General features: G+C 46.9%; 1 protein-coding gene across 1 annotated transcript; it reads right to left on the minus strand.

Moving 5' to 3' along the window:
* Positions 1-471: 471 nt before the first annotated feature.
* On the minus strand, positions 472-10,876 carry LOC134566066 (histone H2B 1.1-like). Its single transcript, XM_063425776.1, has 2 exons — positions 10,717-10,876; positions 472-626 (listed from the first exon to the last, which is right to left on the minus strand). Exons 1-2 carry the CDS (start codon positions 10,874-10,876, stop codon positions 472-474), a joined length of 315 nt encoding a protein of 104 aa, XP_063281846.1.
* Positions 10,877-20,097: the final 9,221 nt, after the last annotated feature.

The raw sequence follows: 20,097 nt of genomic DNA on the forward strand, positions 1-20,097 counted from the left end.
TAAGAGGGAAACAGACCCACCAAACTCCTAATTTTAATTTATAAAGTATTCATTGAGATTGATATTGCTGGTTTGATCCATGATATGTATTAAACAAAAAGTAACCATTGCAATCTGTATACACGAGATGGCAGCATTGTATAATTTGTGAGAGAGGAGTGTGAATGGAAACACGTTTCATTTGTAAGCTAGATTGATACATTATAATAGTTTCAGGCTGTTGTATCTTTTAGGATACTTTATAACCAGCAGAATAAATGTTACACTATAGGTTCTGCCATTGAGAGTGTTTTACAATTTATTTTAGCTTGAAGAAGATTTCAAAATTGAAATAGTGTAACGCGACAATCGATTACTTTTTACATTTCGCACATAGAGAATACTCTCGTAATATAGTCACAGCTCTCTCGTGGATTGTGTGGGTGGCTCTTAGAAGAGCCTTTGTGTTATTAGAGTTTGGGTGACGGGTCTTTACTTGGCCCTGGTGTACTTGGTCACTGCCTTGGTGCCCTCAGACACGGCGTGTTTGGCCAGCTCTCCGGGCAGTAAGAGCCGTACAGCGGTCTGGATCTCCCGGGAGGTGATGGTGGAGCGCTTGTTGTAGTGAGCCAGACGGGAGGCTTCCCCTGCGATGTGCTCGAAGATATTGTGGTGGAATCTCGGTAAAAATAAATTTAGTAGGCCGAGATTACCACGTGGCATGTGTACGTGCATATGCTGACGTATCGATCAGTTGGTTGCACGAGGCAAGATACGATCAGTAGTGTACGGAGCATGTGCAAGAATACAGGATGTAGTATTCCCCTCCTCCATTGTGCTGGACAGGCCATGCGGTCAAGCAGGAAGTTAATTCTTATTTGTATTGATTGGTCAAGAGAATGTGCGGGTGGAGCTTAATATGGGAGGAGTTATGTGCCTATATAAGGAGCCTGCACTATTGTCCGGGGCTCAGAACTTGCTGTATTTTGGTGACATTAGTCCCTCTGAGTCCCGATCGGTGAACCGAATAAAGAATCTCTTCCTTCCTGAAGAAACCTGTGTCCATCTCTCTGTGCTTGGCTTCCGTCAGTTTCTCCGGTATCATTTGGTGCATTGGCCAGGAAGCTCATCGTTCAACGGTAGCTGAGAGGCAGAGGCGTGAGGCGGTCTATCTTTGCCCACGTTCTCTACGGCTGCACCCCTGAACTTCTGCGTGTACCTCCCTTCGTCTCGGCGACACTGGTCTGTTGTCCAGGAGATCATCTGCCTCTACGTAAGAAGTGCTGGGGTGTCCCCGTCGATGAGTGTGAACTCAGGTTCAGGAACGAGGAGGTAAGACGACCGCTGTTTTAGACGGCGGACCCACTAGGGGTATACCGATTGTGCGGTAGGCCCATAAGGGGTTTAAATCTGTGTATGGAATCTGCCCCCTCTGTCGGAGGGAAGGAGCGAAGGCGCACCGCTCAATCGAACGCTCTTTAGTAAGACCGTTTGATTTGGTTTGGAGTCAGGCGGGGTCCTGTGTAAATAGCCCTAGCCGGACACCGGTGTCTTGTCTAGACTAGCGTTCTAGGGTGTATATTACGTTCGCTAGGTCGGAGGGACCGAGAGACTAAGCGGCGCCTGTGTAAATTCGGTCCGCTAGATCTCAACCTATCTTGGCTAAGTGGGAAGGCGTGTAAATTTGGAACCCACTAGACTATTGATAGAGTAGAAAGACTAAAAGGGTTCTGTTGTAAATTCCGCCCTCTAGTTCGCTATATGTGGTGCTTGGGCAGTGTGGCTAACCAAAACGGATGTAGATAGTTTTAGGTAGTCCATTCAAGGTACTGGCCAATAGTTTAGTTGGGATTGTATATGTGTTAAAGATTGTTAGTAAAGTGTATATCTTGTTAGATAGCGCGAGCTCAGCCGTCTAGCGAGAGTGTTAATAGTGTGTTGCTGTATCATAGTGCACGGTACATAACCCTGTATATTTACTGACACTGTATATAAGTACTAATCATTGTCGTCTATTGCATGTTTAACACCATAACCACTAATAATTGTATTGTGACCCTAAATTGTGCCTTGACCTATGCTAACCGTACTGTAACTGCTATTTGTAAAAGACGATGTTACTGGGGTGTGTTATAGACGGGTAATTCATATATAGAGAATTATAGCGTGGGTGACTGTATAGTTTCGCCAAAGGGCATAATATTGATTATTTAGTGACTGGTGTAACAGCTGTGTGTGTACGGGAATTCCTTGAGTGTTTATTGTGTTATTGTGTACGTTTCACTTGGTAACCGTACCACGTGGTGCTGTTGCCGGAAGAAACGGGTGTGACTGTTGAATAGAACGTGTGCATAGTATTCGTTGTCAACGACGCTCCATTGATAAGTATGGGCGCGTCGGAGTCAACGATCTTGGATCCCTTAGGTTGTATGGTAAAGAATTTCAAAAAGGGATTTAAAACATGTGATTTTGGGGTTAAAATGTCTCCTGTACGTTTGGTCACTTTGTGTACTAGGGAGTGGCCTACTTTGGTTGCGGCATGGCCGCCACGTGGCAGTTTGGATCCAACTCTGGTACAGCGTGTACACGTGGCTGTATCAGGTAGGCCTGAACTTTACGGACAGTTTCCATATATTGATTGTTGGAGACAGGCCGTAAACGACTCGCCAAGATGGATTCGGATATGCCACGAGGAGCAATGTCGCCTCATGGTGGCCAGGACTTGTTTGTCCACTAGGACTATGGTTAGGCCCATTTTGGACACGCCCCCTGAGTCCGAGATCCCTTTGCCGCCCCCTTACTTCCCTTTAGGAGGAAGTGGTACGAGTACAGGAAGCTCTACATCCCTTCCCCCATTGCCCCCATCCACTTCCTCCTCCAGTGCAGAATCCACCCCCCCTCGTATTAAATCTTCCCTTCCGGAACCAACCCCCGTTAGATCTGAATATCCTGATTTGGCGCCACTTCAAACTTCCGGTCAAGCTTCTTCTAGCTCGGCTCGGAATATTCTATTCACCGACCTTTCCCAAAATCAAGCTCCCACATCCTCATGCCTTACCACCCCCCGACTGGAACCTCTAACCGACGCCCCTTCACGTAGCCCTATACTAACCCGACAACTGACCGGTACCCAACGACCCAAACATTACCAGATGCCTCTTCGTCTGAATCCTGGGTCAGCCTATCTCGATGCCGCAGGTCAAATGGTATATGCTGACCCAGTCTTCGTATATGTCCCGTTCACGACTACCGATCTCTTGAATTGGAAGACCCACAATTCCTCGTACACTGAGAAACCACAAGCTATGACCGATCTGTTCACCTCGATAGTTCAGACACATAATCCGACATGGGCTGATTGCCAGCAGTTATTAATGTTCAATAATGAGGAAAGGACTAGGATTAACCAAGCGGCCATTAAAGCGCTAGAGGATGAAGCCCGTGCTTTAAATCAAGCCAATCCAGCAGCATGGGCCGCAACGCATTATCCTAATACCGATCCCGACTGGAATGTTAATGGCGCAGATATGGTTCAACTAAAAGCCTATAGAGACGCTATAATTGCTGGCATGAAAGCCGGAGGGAAGAAAGCCATTAATATGTCGAAGACAGTTGAGGTGATTCAGAAAAGTGATGAAGCGCCCAGTGTCTTTTATGACCGATTATTGGAGGCATACTGCTTGTATACCCCCTTTAATCCGGAAGACGCTGATAATTCCCGAATGGTAAACTCCGCCTTTGTCAGCCAAGCTTACGGAGATATTAAGCGCAAGCTACAAAAGTTAGAAGGGTTTGCAGGTATGTCTATCACCCAACTAATGGAGGTAGCAAATAAGGTGTACATGAACAGGGAAACAGAGACAAAGAAAGAGGAAGAGCGCAAGATGCGTAGAAAGGCTGATATGCTAGCGGTAGCAATCGCAGGCGTAGATAGACGAGGAACAGATAGAGGCGATAGTAGGTGGAATAGGGAGCCCCTGAGTAGGAATCAGTGCGCATATTGCAAGGAAGAAGGGCATTGGAGAAGTGAGTGTCCACAAAGAGAGCAGTATGAGAGAGACCAACCCAGGGCAGGTTATGGAAACTTTAGAGGCAGAGCGAGAGGTAGAGGAGGCCCCGGAGGGAGCAATGGTAATAGAGGAAGTAATGGTAATAGAGGAAGTGTAAGGGAAGATAGGTACTATCCAGCAGCGCAAAGGTCCCGCGATAGAGAAGGTAGGGACTTTGTAGGATTGGCTGACACGGTCATGGAGGACTATTGATACCGACCGGGCTCCATCCCCCTTGGTCGAGCGGAGCCTATGGTCGATGTATCAATAGGGGGAAAAAGGAGTGCATTCATGATCGACACTGGTGCTGAACATTCGGTGGTGACTAACCTAGTTGCTCCTCCATCTGGAAGAACTATTACTGTAATAGGAGCAACTGGAAGAAGTGCTGCAAAACCGGTTCTTAAAAGTCGACTCTGTACATTGGGAGGCCACGTAGTAAAACATCAATTCCTTTACTGGCCTGAAAGTCCAGTCCAATTGCTGGGAAGTGATATGCTATCCAAATTACAAGCGCAGATTACGTTCCTACCAAATGGAACAACATCCTTAAAGTTTAATGGACCTTCAGGTGTTATGACATTATCCGTACCAAAGGAAGAAGAGTGGCGACTTTATACAGCGTTGACTAGCCAAAACCCTAGGAGTGATGAATCCTTATTCAACATACCAGGAGTTTGGGCAGAGAACAACCCACCAGGACTGGCCCGCAATATTCCACCTATTAAAATCGAACTAAAACTTGGGGTTTATCCAGTGAGCCTACGGCAATATCACATCCTGCAGAAGGCTAAGAAGAACATCCAATCTTATCTGGATAAGTTCATACGGTATGGTATCCTAAAATTCTGTACTTCCCCCTGGAACACCCCATTGCTGCCTGTTCAAAAGCCCGGTACAGATGAGTATCGACCTGTGCAGGACTTGAGAGCAGTCAATGATGCGGTTGTTAGCATACATCCAGTTGTGCCCAATCCATATAACCTGCTTGCTTTAATTCCGGGCGGGGCAACTTATTTTACAGTCTTAGACCTCAAAGATGCCTTCTTTTGCCTCCGAATTGCCGCAGAAAGCCAATGTATCTTCGCTTTCCAATGGGAAAACGCTGTAACGGGCTCGAAACGCCAAATGACTTGGACAAGACTGCCACAAGGGTTTAAAAATTCACCTACCCTATTTGGTTCAGCTCTAAGTCAAGATCTACTGGATTTCGAGTCCATCCCAGGAGAGTGTGTATTGTTACAATATGTAGATGACTTGTTGATAGCAGCAGTTACAAAGGAAATATGTCAGCAAGCAACGCACGATCTACTACACATTCTCTGGAAGGCAGGATACAAGGTGTCTAGAAAGAAGGCTCAGTTGTGTTTGCCAACTGTCAAATATCTGGGATTCCATATCTCTGAAGGTCAAAGAATTATGGGGCCAGAGAGAAAAGAAGCGGTGTGCCAAATACCGATACCCAAGAATAGAAGACAAGTGCGAGAATTCTTGGGGGCAGCAGGCTTCTGTAGGATATGGATTCCCAGCTACGCGATACTGGCAAAACCTCTGTATGCAGCTATCAAAGGTACAGAGCACGACCCCTTCTTATGGACTCAAGAACAGCAAACGGCATTTGAAGATGTGAAGAGGGCTTTGATGAGTGCCCCAGCATTAGGTCTACCTGATCACACACGACCATTCTACCTGTATGTACATGAGCAAAGAAGAATGGCTGTGGGAGTATTGACACAGTACTTGGGATCATGGCAAAGACCTGTTGCCTACATGTCTAAGCAACTGGATGCAGTGGCCAGCGGACTTCCACCTTGCCTAAGAGCAGTAGCTGCAGCCGCCCTGTTAGTAGCTGAAGCCGATAAACTCACTCTGGGTCAAGAACTTTATGTACGAGTCCCACATGCAGTACAGACGTTGTTGGATTACAAAGGAAATCATTGGTTTAGTAACAGCCGTATGACCAAGTATCAAGCAATGTTGTGTGAAAACCCAAGAGTGCATTTAGAGACTGTAAATACCTTAAATCCAGCTACCCTTTTGCCACAACCTACTGAAAGTCAACATGATTGTTTGGAAGTGATGGATGAAGTATTTTCAAGTAGACCAGATCTTCGTGATTTTCCCATCCAGAACCCCGATGTTCAATATTACACCGACGGCAGTAGTTATGTGAAAGAAGGGATCCGCTATGCAGGATATGCAGTAACAACGATAGATAAGGTGATAGAAGCTCGGCCACTGGCAAAAGGAACATCAGCACAAAAGGCAGAATTGATAGCACTGACACAAGCGTTACAATTGGCTGAAGGTCTAAGAGTGAACATCTACACGGACTCCAAGTATGCGTTTTTAACCACCCATGCCCACGGAGCTTTGTATAAAGAAAGAGGACTATTGAATTCAGAAGGCAAAGAAATCAAGTACGCAGCCGAAATCCTACAACTATTGGAAGCAGTGTGGGAGCCGAAAGAAGTCGGTATTATACATTGTCGAGCGCATCTGAGAGGAGATGGTGATGTAACCAAAGGAAATCGGATGGCAGATAGTGCAGCTAAGCGTGCCGCTGAATGAGAAAGACAGGAATATGTGGAGCATATAGCTGCTCTGATACCAACTCCACTGTCTCAATGGACTCCAGTTTATACAGCTCAAGAAGAGGAGTGGTTAAAGACTGAACCTGGAAAGTATTTGGAGAACAAATGGTATCAGTTAGAAGATGGAAGAATAGTCATTCCAGCATCACTACCGGTAGAAATTGTCCAAAACTATCACAACGGGACACATTCTGGGAGAGACAGTACAGAAGAATCTCTCAGAAAATATTTCTACATACCAAGATTGTCCAATTTGACTCAGGCCATTGTACGAAGATGTGTAACGTGTGCTAAAAATAATGCAAGGCAAGGACCAGTAAAGCCACCAGGAGTCCAGTTTATGGGGGGACTCCCCATGTCCGATCTACAAATTGACTATACAGTAATGCCTAAATCTGGTGGACATCGCTACCTACTGGTAGTTGTGTGCACCTATTCAGGCTGGGTAGAAGCATGTCCTACTCGTACAGAAAAAGCAGGAGAAGTTGTGAGATTCCTGCTACGAGAAATAATACCCCGATATGGACTACCCTGCTCTATAGGATCGGACAATGGTCCAGCTTTTGTTCATCAGTGCCTACAACCACTGACTCATATGCTTGGTATAAAGTGGAGGCTTCATACGGCATATAGACCCCAGAGTTCTGGTAAGGTAGAGAGAATGAATAGAACTATCAAGAATCAGTTGGCTAAAATGTGTCAGGAAACCCAACTTAAGTGGAACGTTCTCTTGCCCATAGCTCTATTGCGAATCCGCAGTACACCTACCAGAAGGATGGGCCTCTCTCCTTTTGAGATCATGTATGCGCGACCACCTCCCGTACTTGGTAACTTAAGGGGGGATTTGAGTCAGTTGGGAGAAGGAATTACCCGGCAGCAGGTTGTAGAGTTGGGTAAGACTATGGAGGAGGTACAGAAATGGGTACAAGATAGATTACCTGTGAATATTTATCCCCCAGTTCATAGTTACCACCCAGGAGACCAAGTGTGGATTAAAGAGTGGAATAATGTACCGTTAGGGCCCAAGTGGAGAGGTCCTTATGTTGTTCTTTTGTCTACCCCTACAGCGATAAAAGTAGCCAAAGTGACTCCGTGGATACATCACTCCAGGGTTAAACCAGCAGCAGTCGATTCTTGGCAAGCTACAGCAGATCCAGAGAATCCCTGCAAGATCCGGTTAAAGCGCACGATTCAGTCGGAGTGACGAGGAACCTTGTGGATTACAAATTTTATTGTTTCAGAGATTGGTAAGTGAGTGAGAAGGCCATAATAAAGCCTGTCCGCTCACCGACGTGTAGTGTATAAGTCAGGAAAAGTCTCGAAGGGACCCCTGTGAAGACGAGCAGAACTCCATTCCCTGCAGCCCTTACACCTGGAAGCTGAGGTGCCATCACACGGACGAAGACTGAGGATGACGACGAAAGATGTGTTTCTAATAATGTTTTTATATGTGTATTTTTATATTCAGGAAGGTAGAGGTACCGACACTCCTAGCTGTGAGGTATGCATTAAGACTACAAGAACAGGTAATCATATTTCCCAGACCCTAATTTGGCATTCGCAATACGAGTGTAAAGGAGATGTATCAAGATGTAGATACTTAAATATAGAATATAGTGTGTGCCATTTAGGGGTAGGAGAACCTAAGTGCTTCAGTCCAGAGTATCAACCCCGTACAATTTGGTTGACTCTCAGGAATGGAGATCCTCAGGGGACCCTAATTAACAAAACGGTATTAGAATCCGTATATTCTTCACGTGTTCTGCTATTTGATGCGTGTAAAGCGATATCGAGTGGTAGAAAGCCGTGGAATGTATGTGGGGATCTTAGATGGGAGAGAACGTATGGGTCTAACGATAAATATATTTGTCCCAGTAGTAAAAATAAGTATGTGAGTCCTAGATGCCCAAATAGAGATTATAACTTTTGCCCATATTGGTCTTGTGTGGGGTGGGCAACTTGGGGACAGACAGCAGACAAGGACATGATTGTGACTAAGTTGCCTACCAATCCATACTGTAAGTCTATGGAATGCAATCCAATCCATATACTTATAAATAACCCTGACAAGTTCTTAGATAAATATGGTAATTTATTTGGGTTCCAAATATATGGGACGGGTTTAGACCCTGGGACAGTATTGTTTATAGGGATAGAGACTGATACGGTAACCTCCCAAACTCATCAAGTATACCATTCCTTTTATGAAGAGATGAGCATAGATAATAAGATCCCCCATAATGCTAAAAACCTGTTCATTGATTTAGCCGAAAGTATTGCCGGTAGTCTTAATGTTACCAACTGCTATGTGTGTGGAGGTACTAACATGGGAGACCAATGGCCTTGGGAAGCAAAGGAGGTAATGTCCGGTTCTGAGGCAGTTGACCAATTAATATCTACACAAGCCGATTATCATATGAGTGTTAGAGGTAAATCTGAGTGGAGATTAAAGACCTCCATCATAGGTTATGTTTGCATAGCGAGGAAAGGAATGATGTATAATACTTCTGTAGGAGAATTAACTTGTCTAGGGCAAAAAGCTTATGATGATGATACAAAGAATACAACTTGGTGGTCGGCTTCAAATGTCTCAGAACCATCTAACCCGTTTGCAAGATATGCCAATTCAAAGGACGTATGGTTTGATTTATCCATCACATCTAATTGGAGAGCCCCAGCAAATTTGTACTGGATCTGTGGTAAGAAAGCCTATTCGGAGTTGCCACAGGACTGGGAAGGGGCATGTGTGTTGGGTATGCTCAAACCATCCTTCTTCTTGTTGCCTATCGAAACAGGTGAGACTTTAGGTGTTAAAGTCTATGATGTGAATCATAGGAAGAAAAGGGGACCCATAGAGATAGGCGCCTGGGAAGATGATGAATGGCCTCCCCAGCGTATTATAGATTACTATGGGCCAGCCACGTGGGCAGAGGATGGTACTTTTGGTTATAGAACCCCAATTTATATGCTCAACCGTATTATAAGATTACAGGCAGTGGTTGAGATCATTACTAATGAGACATCACAAGCGCTCAATCTTCTAGCAAAGCATAATACCAGGATGAGGACAGCAGTGTACCAAAATAGATTAGCCTTGGATTACCTATTGGCAGTAGAGGGAGGTGTATGTGGGAAGTTTAACCTGAGCAATTGCTGTCTTCAAATAGATGACGAAGGGCAAGCAATAGCTGAGCTTACTAGCCATATGGTTAAACTAGCGCATGTGCCTACTCAGGTATGGAAAGGGTACAATCCAAGTAGTTGGTTTGGTAGCTGGTATGAGTGGTTTGGAGGGCTTAAGGCAGTGGTAGGTGGAGTCCTACTGATTTTAATGTTGTGTCTACTCCTGCCATGTCTTATACCCTTAGTAGTTAGGTCTGTGCAAAGCCTGATAGAAAATATAGCAGAGAGGAAGGCTGCTGCACAGATAATGGCAATTTATAAATATAAGGCTCTAGATCAGGGAGAATCAATGCAGGAAGATGAGTGTTGAAGATTCACATCATAGATAAGTCTGGTCTGGTTCATGGTAACTTGCGGTGTATGCAAACCAAGGTTAAGTGATGCCTCAAGTAATTGTGAAATATCAAGAGGCATCAAAGGGGGGAATGTGGTGGAATCTCGGTAAAAATAAATTTAGTAGGCCGAGATTACCACGTGGCATGTGTACGTGCATATGCTGACGTATCGATCAGTTGGTTGCACGAGGCAAGATACGATCAGTAGTGTACGGAGCATGTGCAAGAATACAGGATGTAGTATTCCCCTCCTCCATTGTGCTGGACAGGCCATGCGGTCAAGCAGGAAGTTAATTCTTATTTGTATTGATTGGTCAAGAGAATGTGCGGGTGGAGCTTAATATGGGAGGAGTTATGTGCCTATATAAGGAGCCTACACTATTGTCCGGGGCTCAGAACTTGCTGTATTTTGGTGACATTAGTCCCTCTGAGTCCCGATCGGTGAACCGAATAAAGAATCTCTTCCTTCCTGAAGAAACCTGTGTCCATCTCTCTGTGCTTGGCTTCCGTCAGTTTCTCCGGTATCAATATCATTGACAAAGGAGTTCATGATCCCCATGGCCTTGGAGGAGATACCGGTGTCGGGGTGGACCTGTTTCAGCACCTTGTACATGTAGATGGCATAGCTCTCCTTCCTGCTCTTTCTGCGCTTCTTCCCATCCTTCTTCTGGGTCTTGGTCACGGCTTTTTTAGAGCCCTTCTTGGGTGCGGGAGCGGACTTGGCTGGTTTAGGCATGATGATCAGAGAAATCTTACGAAATTTCCAACAGAATAAGGAACACGTTCCCCAGCTGCTCTATATATAGAAGCCCTGGCAGTAAAGCCTGACCTGTGTGCATTTTCTATTGGTTCGTTCAGTAAGAGCATTGAGCATGGAACGCAGTAACCTACAGCGATTGGTTACTTTCTGAGTCGGACGCTGATTGGTGGCTTTAAAATGCAACCAATTAGATTAGAGCTCGCGGTATCTGAGATGGTATAAATAGCCGTGCAGGGGGCGCCAAGGTCTAGACGATAATTCGATTTCGTTTTGAAAATGTCAGGAAGAGGCAAACAGGGCGGCAAAGTCAGGTCTAAAGCCAAGACCCGATCATCCAGAGCAGGTCTGTAGTTCCCAGTCGGCCGTGTCCACAGGCTGCTCAGAAAGGGCAATTATGCCGAGCGGGTTGGAGCAGGAGCTCCGGTCTATCTGGCTGCAGTGCTGGAGTATCTGACCGCTGAGATCCTGGAACTGGCTGGGAATGCAGCCCGAGACAACAAGAAGACCCGCATCATCCCCCGCCATCTGCAGCTCGCTGTGCGCAACGACGAGGAGCTCAACAAACTGCTCGGAGGGGTCACCATAGCCCAGGGTGGGGTATTGCCCAATATCCAGGCTGTTTTACTGCCCAAGAAAACCGACAGCCACAAGCCAGCCAAGAGCAAGTAACTCCACTGTCCCTCAGCTCCCAAACTTACACAAAGGCTCTTTTAAGAGCCACCCACAATCCCCAGAAAGAGCTCACACTGATATATGACTGTATGGAGGTGATCACTGTCTTGCTACATTCTTATACGGTTATTCACTACAGTGACACGTCAAAGGGAATTTAGTATTTAAGGGTCTAATACCTCTTTTTTACAGTCTCTGTAATTCGGCTAACGAACTAAGCGATGCTTTTCAAATTTCCATTAAAACACACCTAGCGGACTTTCCCTTTCTAACCATTGCTATTACTACTTGTTATAGTAGTATAGGGAGTCTTATAGGGGAGTCTTTAGTGAAACACAAGAAATCGATCAAAAGCGGATTAATAGTTAAGTCACTATTGTGAACAATAGGAAAGTGCTGCATATCAATATAAGGTGGAAAGAAATAAAGACTCCAATCCATCCCGATTTTCACACATCGGTAGATTCAATTAAACTTGAATTTCAGATTTGAGATCTTTTGGGTTTTTTTTGCCTCAATTTTATAATTCAGGTTTTAGTGAATGAGCATGCCTCTCTTTCTACTGGTAATGCAAAAGAGGGCGGCAAATTCCAATTTCAAGTGACTTCCAATCATGCCACAAAAAAAAATCTCAACTCCAAAGGCAGTCAGATTTCTCCTAGGTGGTATTTAGTCACACCATATGGCCATGTGGGGGTCCTCTCCTGCTTCAAAATAACCCAGTATGCCATACGGTGTAAATTCTAAAAAATACTAAATTCCGTATTGCCAAGATAGGTCTAAGTAAGTAGTATTGTAAGATTTCATGCTGTATTTTGGGATGTGCTCTCCTTCACATGTACAAACCTTTTGGAAATGTATTACTGTTCTGCTTTAATTGTACTACGTTGTTTATTTTGTTTTGCATATTTCTAAACACTAAAAATATAGATGAACCAAAAACCCTCTCCCCTCCCCCTTTTAAAAAAAAATAAATATATATTTATTCTTGATGTGGTATCATTCAAGTAAGACACAAAAAGTCATAGCTTTCCCATATTTTGTAAATTCTAGTAGGCTTAAATTTGTATACTTTCATATCACTAGAAATGAGGCAAATCTAATCAACATGAGGTTGAGGGTCAATCATCAAAGCCTGGGCCTCCTCCCTATTTTCTTCTCCCTTGCACAGTGGGTCAGCTAACTGCCTCCATCCACACATCAGGACATACATGCACACATTCACACGGCAAGGGATTTTATATACCACTCGAGATAATATTCTCAAAGCCAAGCGACTTTTTCTAAAAATGGTTTTCACGGAGACCTCATTGTGGGGCTGGACTATTCACGGTCCACAGACACAACCCATGGGCCTAGATTTCCTTTAAAACAGCCTTCTGTCCTCTAGGTAAGCCCACTGGTGCAAAATGGTAGAGGAGGGGTAGTCTCAATTAGGGTCACTACAGGCCACCTTTCACACACCTGGCTTACACACAGGATCCATCGCCCACAGGCCATCATTCCCAGCTATTTAAATACCCTCCCTCTCACAGGAAAAGTACAACATTAACTTTCACAAGGTAAGTACAAAAGAAAAAATGCATTACTGTAAAACCAAAAATAAAAGCAGGTTGTGTCAAATAGACAGTGTGTCTGGGAAAACAAACAGCCCCAATGCAACCCATATGCCAGGCCGGGTGGTTTATAGAGGGTCTTGGCTCTTCTCCTCACCACCTCGTCTCAGACTGATTATGGCTTTGGGTGGATCTACATTCACCCTCGATAGTCATAGAGGCGTCAATTGAAGGGTGCAAGTGACCCTCCGGGTCCTCTCCAGCCGACAGTGTTGACACAGAATCTCCTTGAGGCACCCACCACCAGAGTACCTGCATCTTCGCCACTCCATCAGGACGGAGAATGGCAAATCATCAAATATTTTATTTATTTTTTAAATTCTTTATTTTTGTTGAGGCATATGATTATGGGGGTACAGAAAAAAGAGAGGGAGACGTTCAAGAGTTGTACAGGATGGGGTCGTCATAACATATTGACAAAGTCTCCTATGATTATCAACCTAATTTTATATATAGTAAAATGCTGTGGCTAAATACTGTAATCTCTCGCATTGATACTGTTTTCTCTTGCTTTGATATTGTTATCTCTCGCTTTAATACTGTTATCTCTCGCTTTAATACTGTTATCTCTCGCCTTAATACGGTTATCTCTCGCTTTAATACGGTTATCGCTTGCTTTAATACGGTTATCTCTCGCTTTAATACGGTTGTCTTCTCGACTTAATACTGTCAACGTATAGTAGCTTACATGCAAGGCTGTACTCGGTTGGGACAGGTTAATTATTAAACGTTAGGTTACATGCTAGACAGACATATTATATAATAAAGACCACTGACTACCAATTGTATTGTAGTCAAGGATAGCTATAACAAAATGAGGGTATGTTAGGCTAGGTGATATACAGTGCTCTGCATTAATGTTAGGTACACACAAATATATGTATATTAACAGCCGCATAGTTACTCTTTCAGGAGATGGAATTACCCTTGTGAGTACACTTTTGATGGGCAGTCAGTGGTTGCCTGCCAAGGGACCCCCCTAAATATATCTCGAAGCATTTAAATAAAAGGGGATATAAGGACTGCTATGGTAGTTATAGTCCCGATGTGTGTCATGTTCGTATGGTGGCAGTCCCTGTATGGGCGATCCAGACGAGTGTCTGTCTTAGGCGGGAAAAGAGTCCCTGTTGCCGTGCCGATCATCGTGTACGGTATGGTGGCTGTAGGTGGTTAATCCGCGTTCGTTGGCCCGCATGCAGTGTGGAAGGTAAGGTTAAGTTGTTGTCCCTCTGTAGTGAGGCTAGTGGGGTATGAGGATGTGCTCGCCTGTTCCTGCTTGGCGTCCTTCGGCAGTCCTTCCTTGAGAAGTCAGAAGGGAGGGTGCCTCAGTCAGCCCTCGGGCATGGATAGCTGGGCATGCAGTCTCCGCCATTTTAAAGGTGGACTCTGCGCTCTGTGGTCTCTTGTGAAGGTGCCGCTTCTAGCCGGTGCTGCCCGCAAGTTTATTCTGTGCAGGGGGAGCGGTATGGGTCGCTTCTGAGCCTCACTGCCGGTTTTGGTGCCAGCATCCTTGGTCTCCGCCATCTTGCACGCTGCGCTTTGGTGCTGGATCCAGGCGGCCCTGCTGCTGCTCCCGGGATGGTCGGGGCATGCGGGGGTGGGGACCGGGATCACCCCCCCGGTCCATGGGGGGGGGGAACGGGGCCACAGCTCCACGGGTCTGGCTCCTGTCTGAGCACCGATGAGCAGGATAGCGGGGCAGCGACCGTCTGCCCCACTCACCACCGGAGTAGGCCTCGTTGATGCCAGTGAGGATTCATCCCCCAGGGGACTGAAACCGGTCGGGCCAGCCTCACCCTGGGTCCGGTACTCTCCACCCGATGTGTTTCACCGATTTTTGTCAACTTTTTATGCCAAAATAAACTGATTGCTTGTTCTTTCGTTATAAATTTCGGGAGCTGGTCTGACATGCGACCATCTCGCTCGGCGGCCTGGCCCCGCCCCCATCAAATATTTTAATATGAAAGTCCTCCATATCAACAGTGGAGTGGGCATCTGGGCCCACTGTTTCTTGTGCCCCTCAGGACCAGATATTTTTATGTCGATGTTGTGCTTCCAGTGATGGTACTGTGCGGTTAAGCCTCTGGACCTGTTGGGAGATCTTATCGTTTGTGTATGGGTCACAGTCAGTAGTCCCTCTCGTTCCTCCTCTCGGTATTTAACGTCGCTAATGAGTCGATTCAGGCTGCCTATTTCAGTTTGCTTTCTGCTAGGTCTGCTTTCCTAACCGCTTGTAGATCCTACAGGAGCTTTTCAATGTTCCCTTTAGCGGAGGGTGATGTGGCGGTATACCCTCTCGAGAATGGGTTACTACCGCCTGTGGTCGCCCCTTCCTAGTTGTGCCCAGTCCTAGAGTGATTATAGCTGCAAACCAGTGATTATAGTAGTTTGCAGGAAGGCAAGCGTGGTATCACCCAAACACTAGTCGAGACTTAGGGAAGGGTAAACAAGAACTGTTTATTGTAGGAAAGATACACAGTATTTATGCACAGGCATCGCTGTGTCTGGGAGATAATGGTATCTCCCGGACACAGGAAGCCGAACACACAGAAAACCCAAAACTCACCCAATACAGTAACACAACCCCATGCCATACATCACCAAATAGCTCCTGGTCCCAGCTAGAATCCCTGCAAATAGCAGAGCGATCGCATGTACAGAGCCAGAGAAATCATCATATAAAGTCTGGGCTTAAGACTCTGTACATTCTCACAAATAGTTCCACTTGGTTTAGGCCTGTAGAGTCAAACTACACGCCTAAACCATGCAGCAACCAATCAGCACTCACAGAGGGGAGGAGTTACAAGCTAAGCCCTTGAGGGCTCGCCGACCAATCGTGATAAATGGCGCAAACAAGTTTGAATGGCAGCTCCTTCTCCTATTGGTTGGCATGGATTTCCCAACCCAAGGTAAGCTTACCCCCAAGGGTACAATTCAGCTCCCATGGAGTTATGAAAAAAATATTGTGCAATAGCGCAATTGACTTCCGCATGGCTGATTCAGGGCAGTTGCCCGATGTGCATGACATAATGGAAGTCAAATTGAGACAGAAATGTTCCATCTAGTGATTTGCTGCCGCATTCACGGCTTGCCAACTACTCGCGATGTAGCCCCGCTTCCTAGTCGCATGTCTCTGCACCCTCGTCAAGTGGCTCTGCTGCTCCTTCACAATGTCACTGTCCCATTGTCCACACTGTCACTGTCCCACACTGTCAGACTACTCCCTCTCCCACAATATAACTGCCCCAAGTTGTCACACTGCCCCCTCCATCACATTGTCACTGTCCCACTGCCCCACACTGTTAGACTACTCCCTCCCCCACAATGTCACTTACCCAAGCTGTCACACTGCCGCCTCCAAACACACACTGTCCCCTCCACCACAATGTCACAGGCCCCAAGCTGTCGCACTGCCAACTCCCAACATACACTGTCACGCTGCCCCCTCCACCACAATGTCACTGCCGCAAGCTGTCACACTGCCACTCCCAACACACACTGTCCCCTACACCACAATGTCACTGCCCCACTACTACAATGTCATTGTCCCACACTGTCACACTGCCTCTCACTGTCATTGCCCCACACTATCAGACTACTCCCTCCCCCACAATGGCACTGCCCCAAGTTGTCACACTACCCCCTCACACACACTGTCACACTACACCCTCCACATACTGTCACTGCCTCCCTCGGCCCCACACCCCGCTACCTCAACCCTATAACCCCCAGCCCTCCACACAGCGCCCCATGGCTACCACAGTAGAGCCACATCGCACCAACCCTCTGTGCCATGGGTGTAAACAGCCCAGGCATTACAGGAACAACTGCCCCCAGCAAATCCGGATGGAGTGGAACTGACCCCCATCTAACCAGCCCTGAGCCGGAGCCCACTGTGAAGAGGGAAACCGTTACGGGGGTGGTCCAGGCGCAACCCAGGAAATTTTTTCCAGTGCTTCATGAGATGGCCCCGGTACAAGCTGTGGAGGACAACCATGCCGAGCATAGGCAAGTTGTCAAAATAAATGGCAAGGAGGCTCAGGGGCTAAGAGACACGAGGGCCACTCTGACCCTAGTACAACCGCACCAGGTTAGCACCACGGCAAATACCGGCCGGACTGTGGCTGGTAGAGTCGCCGGCGGAGCCATCAATACACAGAGGTCGGCATCATGCAAGACTTACCGGCAGAGGTGTGAATACATACACACACACACACACACACAGATTTCTGAATGCACACAGGCGTTGCTGAATGCACACAGGCTGATTTATACACGTACACACAGACTGCTGAGTCCATACACAGACTGCTGAGTCCATACACAGACTGCTGAGTCCATACACACACACACACACACACACACAGACTGCTGAGTCCATACACACACACACACAGACTGCTGAGTCCATACACAGACTGCTGAGTCCATACACAGACTGCTGAGTCCATACACACACACACACACACACACACACACACACAGACTGCTGAGTCCATACACACACACACACAGACTGCTGAGTCCATACACACACACACACACACACACACACAGACGGCTGAGTCCATATACACATACACACACAGACTGCTGAGTCCATGCACACACACACACACACACACACAGACTGATGAGTCCATACACACACAGACAGCTGAGTCCATACACACACACACAGACTGCTGAGTCCATACACACACACACACGCACACACACAGACTGCTGAGTCCATATACACACGCACACACACAGACTGCTGAGTCCATACACACACACACACACACACAGACTGCTGAGCCCCCCCCCACACACACACACAGAGACTGCTGAGTCCATACACACACACACACACACACACACAGACTGCTGAGTCCATACACACACACACACACACACACACAGACTGCTGAGTCCATACACACACACACACAAGCTTCCTCACTAGCAGAGACACACACACACCTGAGCACATCAAGCCTAACTGTTGCTGGGGGTCAGACACTCAGACATCTTCTGTCCTTTGCAGAGCAGCAGCATGGGCTGCTGCTTAACGGCAGGGGCGGGGCTTATTTTCGGGAGGTGGGGCTTCATTTGGGGCGGGGCCTGTGCCGGGGAGCCTGTCAGTGCTCCCTCCGGCCACAGACAGCCCCCAGCACCGCTCCAGCTCCTCTCTCCTGCATACCATCGGGCTGTCACACACTGTTACAGCCCGAGGGAATCGAATTTAAACACATGGACAGCCGGTTGCTGGCATTTGAGGGGGCCCAAGGGGGGGCACAGCATGATGTAGGGGGGGCCATGCCCACCCCCCAGCGACACCACTGTAGCCTGTTGCGGCTAAGGCTTTCTTCAGCGCGGCCAGTGACACACCTCCGAAACCCCCACATGCTATATATTCCTAGATAGCTCTTGTTGGAGCAACCAATCTGTGGAATTACCGCTCTGATCCATGTAGGTTTGGGAAAGTTCCACACCGTCAAAATCTAGGCAGTCCTAGCCGAAAACAGTTCAGTACGTTTAGTACAATATGCCGGTCTTTTACCCTTTTGCTGAAAAAGGGGGACTCCCCCTGGCTCTCTCCTGGTATCAATTGTTTGGGGACGTGCCCTGTATTTCCCCTCAAATAGCTGCCTCCTGTCTTTCTGGGAAGGTGTTGTAAGCTATGCAGACCTTGCACTCACCCAAGATACCCCTCTGGACCCATAAAACATACGGAAAGGACCCAGAGATAAATATGCCTACTGAGCAACGCAAATGCGTCACCCTGCACAGAAAGACAATGAGCATCTCTTATGAAGATACTGGATCTAGGCAAGAACAAATTAGGCCCATTGGCTAATTGCCTACTGTTCGGAGGGCTGTTTATCACCAAACTCAAGAAGTATGAACGCAGTCACTGAGTGCCATATCCACATGATCCCACTTGCTTGCCCGCATGGCTTTCAGGTTCCCCTGTGGGGGATCGCCCTACCTGCTCCTAAAGGAGCCATAATCACTAGCCGGGGAAGCTGGCCAGGCATGAGGCTCCTGGATCCTCCCTGGACAGTGATTATGGCTCCTTCAGGAGCAGGTAGGGTGTTCCCCTGCGTTCCCCCTGTGGGTATGGCGCCCTTTCTACCCATTTGCCGGCGAAACACCTCCCCTCCCTGAGTGCCAATTGGTGCAAATTGGTTCATGGTCTTTCTTCTGACTGGCCATCACGTGGTTGAGATGCAAAGTTTGAATCCACCGGACAAAATCAAGTGATTCTGTGGAGCTATTTTCGGGTATGTACAGAGCCTCAAGCCCAGACTTTGTACGATGATTTCTCGGGCTCTGCACATCCGATAGCTCCGCTATTTGCAGGGATCATAGCTGAGACCAGGCGCTATTGTATGGCATGTAGGGTTGTGTTACTGTACTGTGTGTATTTTTGTGGTTTTGGTGTGTTCGGCTTCCTGTGTCTTGAGATACCATTATCTCCGAGAGACAGCGACGCTTGGGCGGGCTTATGTTTTCATGTTGCTAGGGGTCTGTGCATAAAGACTGTGTATCTTGCCTGAAATAAACAGGGTTTTTTTCGCCGTTCACTAGGTCTCGAATAGTGTTTGGGTGATACCACGATTGCCCTTCTGCAAGCGGCTATAATCACTGGCTAGCAGCTCTAATCCCTCTAGGGCTGGGCACAACATGGAAGGAGCGACCACAGGCAGTAGTAACCCATCCTCGAGAGAGTATACCGCTACACCACTCTCAACAACATTCAGACGTCTATGAGGCAGGTGTTTGTTAATACCCCAAAAGAGGTGTTTTTTGACGGGGTTTGTCAGCAACGGGGCCGTGCCACCGGCTGCTTTTGGTCTTCAAGCTCCTGAAATATTGTGCAATCACCTTCGTTATTATTATTGTTAAGGGTTCCTAGGCTAT

This window comes from Pelobates fuscus, chromosome 6 (genome assembly GCF_036172605.1).
Source record: "Pelobates fuscus isolate aPelFus1 chromosome 6, aPelFus1.pri, whole genome shotgun sequence".
NCBI classification, from domain to species: Eukaryota; Metazoa; Chordata; class Amphibia; order Anura; family Pelobatidae; genus Pelobates; species Pelobates fuscus.